At 33.9% G+C, this 4,410-nt stretch overlaps 1 protein-coding gene across 1 annotated transcript; it reads left to right on the top strand.

Annotated features, from left to right (window-relative positions):
• The first annotated feature begins 537 nt into the window (after positions 1 to 537).
• LOC133675535 (dof zinc finger protein 1-like) lies at positions 538 to 2,150 on the top strand. The gene is made up of 2 exons (XM_062096947.1): positions 538 to 667; positions 1,201 to 2,150. Exons 1-2 carry the CDS (start codon positions 641 to 643, stop codon positions 1,939 to 1,941), a joined length of 768 nt encoding a protein of 255 aa, XP_061952931.1. The 5' UTR covers positions 538 to 640; the 3' UTR covers positions 1,942 to 2,150.
• Positions 2,151 to 4,410: the final 2,260 nt, after the last annotated feature.

The following is a 4,410-nucleotide window of genomic DNA, read 5'->3' as shown; positions in this document are numbered from 1 at the left end:
GCTAAGTCCCAAATCAATTCTTCAGGCTAAATCAAATTTAATAACAATGCATATAACTATTTGGATTTAACTAAATTAACTTTCATAATTTTTCTTAAATCTGATCACAAACCAGGTTTAATAACAATGCATGTATCCTCTTTCAAGATTTTTGTTTAGACCATAAAATCAACAAGATTTCTGCTAAGATCATAAAATCAACATCACACATGCATATGGATATGGAGAATATAAAAAAATAAGAATGATCATTTTTTTTGGAAGTAGAAGATTAGTTTGTTTTTGTGTTTCAAAAATATTTTAAAAAAATAATTGTTTTTTTTTTATTTTAAAATAATATTTTTTAGTCTTTTTAAATTGTTTTAATATGTTGATATTAAAAATAAATTTAAAAAAATAAAAAATATATTAATTCAATATATTTATATAAAAAAACATTTTAAAAAATAAAATTTTATAATTTTAAACGGTCCGACAATAGTAAAGAAATACTAGCCAACACAAAAAGCCACAACAAATACCCTCACAAGTGTTCCATCTTTTTGCTTTTAAGACCACTTTGCAAGAAAGTTAAAGAGCAGTTGATTTTTTATTGAGCAAAAGACTGCCTAGCTTTTCTCTCTCTCTCTCTCTCTAATCCATGGATACTTCTACTCAGTGGCCACAGGTAAAGGCACCGATTTTTATTTTTTCTCTACACATAATCATGCTGTTCTTTTCCTTTCGCCCCCCTTTCTGGGTTGGGATTTAATTTGAAGGCTATTTAGAATATAATTTATCTTTTGTCTTGTTGGTATATGTGTTTTTTCTTGATTACTACTTGCTAGTATATATAAAGTCTCACCTTTTCTCTATGAGATGATGCTGTTCACCCCCCACTAGTGTTTGAATTTAGTGTTCTTTCTCTCATTTGTTCTTGAAAGTTGAAAGTGATGCCCTTCTTTTTATCTCCACCTGATAAAGCACCTAGAAAAGTTGTTATAGTTAGTTTTTTTTTTTTTCCTTCCAGTTGCATGTAATCCTCATGGTGTAAAGAAGTCTCCTTTGGTTTTTCTGAGTCATCATGTTTGTTTCCTTTGAACTTTCCTTTTCTCCATCTTCATCTACCAAATTTGGAGTGAGAGTTATGAGAGGACTTGTTTTGTGTTGTGTCAATCCTGAAATTATGGCCTTTTCGTGTCTGTGTTTTTTCACTCTCAGGGGATTGGTGTTGTTAAACCAGTGGAAGGGCCTGATATGTTAGAGAGAAGGGCAAGGCCGCAAAAGGAACAAGCTTTGAATTGTCCAAGGTGCACTTCGACCAATACAAAATTTTGTTACTACAACAACTATAGTCTGTCTCAGCCAAGATACTTTTGCAAGACTTGTAGAAGGTACTGGACTGAAGGTGGGTCTTTAAGAAATGTTCCTGTTGGTGGTGGTTCGAGAAAGAACAAGAGATCATCAAGTAATCCATCATCATCAGCTGCGGCAGCATCTGAAAAGAAGTTTCCTCTTGATCTGACCCAGCCAAATTTCCATCAGTCAGCTACTGATCAAAACCCTAAGATCCATCAAGGCCCAGATCTAAACCTAGCTTACCCTCCATCTCATATCTCAGCTATGGAGCTTCTCAAGAGTTCTGGAATGAATCCAGGGGGATTTAGTGCTTTCATGTCAATTCCCGCAGCATCTGATTCGAACAACATGTTTTCAACTGGGTTTCCTTTGCAAGAATTCAAGCCATCAACCCAGAACTTTTCTTTAGAAGGGTTTGAAAGTGGGTATAGTAACATTCAAGGTGTGCATGAGACTGGTAGTAGTGCAAGGCTTTTGTTTCCTATCGAGGACTTGAAGCAGCAGGTTCCAAGTAATTCTGAATTTGAGCGGATTAATGCTAGAGGGCAAGGAGATGGTGCTCCTGGCTATTGGAATGGAATGTTAGGTGGTGAATCATGGTAAAATTCACATAGAGTATTATGGATATGATCACAAGATGTTAATTTAGCCTTGTGTTTTATCTTAATTTAGTTTTCCTTTCCCTTCTCTTCACTTGGCGATCGAGTGACTTGTTTTATGTTTAAATCAAAACTAGCTAGCTAGCTAACAGATAGGGTTACACGGGTTAATTTTCTCTCTTGCTTTCATTAATTTCTAGCTTGATTTTTCCACCCTTTTCTTTACTTTCATCTTGTTTCGTCTTCTTCCTTCACTCATTTTTACTCAATATGGATGATTGTTTGAAGCTTATTGTACGTTCTAGCTAGCTTCATGATAGAACATGAAGTCTATAGGCTTCACTATAAATTGAGAACAAAGACAGCATGTACTTACCTAGCCCCCTCCTTTGGCTTCACACCAAGGGTTCCTTCTTGTTACCAACCTAGCTTAGGTTTGGACATATATGTTAATTGTTTTTTAAAATTGGTTTTTGTTTGAAAATATATTAAAATAATATAGATTTTTTATTTATTACAAATAAAAACGATATAAGAAACGCAAAAAATAAAATCGGCCATTCTTCCGAACATTCCCGGAGAGTGTAGCATGCACTGTGATGATGGTGATCAAAACTTGACTTAGTTTTGTTTATATATTAAATTAAGCACTGGGATTAATTTGTGGGATGATTATTGGTGATTGATTGTGTACGGACTATTTTCTTTCTTGGGGTAGAAGCGAGTTGGCGTGATGGCTGTCAATCCTTCACAGCACCTTTTTGCGTTTCTCCCTTCTCTTTTTCTTGCTTTTTTGCTTGCCACCAGGTCCCCAAGTGTCGGGTCTTATCAGCACCATTTTGGTCTTTGAGATTCTTCCACCCATTAAAGCAATCTTCATGAAGCAAGGTAGGACCTGAAGGAGAATAATTAACCTCCAGATCATGACTAGGTATGGCCCATTAGCCATTTCTCAACATGGTGTGCCACAATTTCTCCCTATAGGAGATCTAATTCAATGCAAACTTTCTTCAGATCACACCTCTCACCTGCTTTTCTAAACAGCAGCTCAATTCTCCATCCATTTCTTTTAATCCGTTTGTCTACGCACTCTCTTTTACGTTTTAAACTGCGGTTTGGTTGAAAAGCAGCCAAAATAATACTTTTATTAATTAATTCTAAAAGCGCAGTTTGAAAAGCACAAAAGCACGTAGACAAACACACTCAACTAAACCTCTTCAGTAATACGTACAACCTAATTCTAATACCTACTTCATCTTTATACCTGAAACTTTGTCATGTCTTGGATATGTTTCCTATTTTAGCTTCTCATTTCTGAACTCCTTGCTCCACATTTTGCTCCAATTCCATGAATGATAATTGCTTGCCCACATTTTTTTTTCCCTTCGTGTATTTCAATACAGTCTAGCTTGAAGGAGTATTCTGCCTCACTCGTTGGTTCCCACAAACATTCTCCTCGGGAACTCTGCTAAGGAATAATTTTCTCCACTAAACAAAGCAAAAGATATCTCTCTCTCTCTCTCTCTCTCTATATATATATATATATATATATATATATATATATATAGACCATGCATCACCATCCTTCAATATATTTACAAGAGAAAATTAGGTATGTGCATCTTGCATAGATTATCCATTTGGTACTGCATTATCATATGCAATATGAGTCCACCTTAAAGGCGTGAATGGAGGTGGTGGGGTGGTCCTTTCTTACTGATTAATTATGTCTCTAACTTGTTATTTTTTAAGTACTTGTTTTTTTACCCTCTTGTTCTTCTAAATTCGTCAATGAAATTGACAGATGTTTTCATGTTTCCCTTTCTAGTGTCGGTGGCAATTAGAGAGCATAATTTTAACTCCTTGTGGAGGTGGCTAATTGCCTTGTGCCCGGAATCATTGGGTACGTAAATATTGGTGCTCATTGATTGGTAAATCCCTTGTTTAGAGGCAAGATTTTCACTTTTCACACTGGTAGATAATTTTGAGACTAAAGATGGGAGAATAATAAGAATTTAACTAAAAAATATCTATTTGAGAATTTGAAATTTGAGATAAATTTAACTCAGGTGTGACATCCAATTAATAATGAGTTTGATAATATAGCCTGTTTTTTTCAAGGTGTATTTGAGTGGAAATGGTGTCAAATTAATTTTTTTCTTATATAAAAACCATCTAAAAAAACAATTGATGTATTTTCATTCCAAATATTTTATTTTCATTAAAAAAAAAAGAAAATCATACCACATTACAGTGTTAATATATCTATATAAAAAATATTGTAGTTATATTTTTGTGTTGTAACCTCACCATTACTATTGTATACCTCTTTATACACACACATATAATATTGGTTAATTAATAAGTTAAGTCTCGTAATTATTCTCCACTTGCAAGCAATAAATATAAGGATTTTTTTATAGAGTTCTTGTAAGCTTGTAAGATTTTTAAAAATTAAAAATTAAGTTTTCCC

The sequence above is a fragment of the Populus nigra genome, chromosome 16, assembly GCF_951802175.1.
Source record: "Populus nigra chromosome 16, ddPopNigr1.1, whole genome shotgun sequence".
In the NCBI taxonomy this organism is placed as follows: Eukaryota; Viridiplantae; Streptophyta; class Magnoliopsida; order Malpighiales; family Salicaceae; genus Populus; species Populus nigra.
This window is presented reverse-complemented; position numbering and strand designations above follow the sequence as displayed.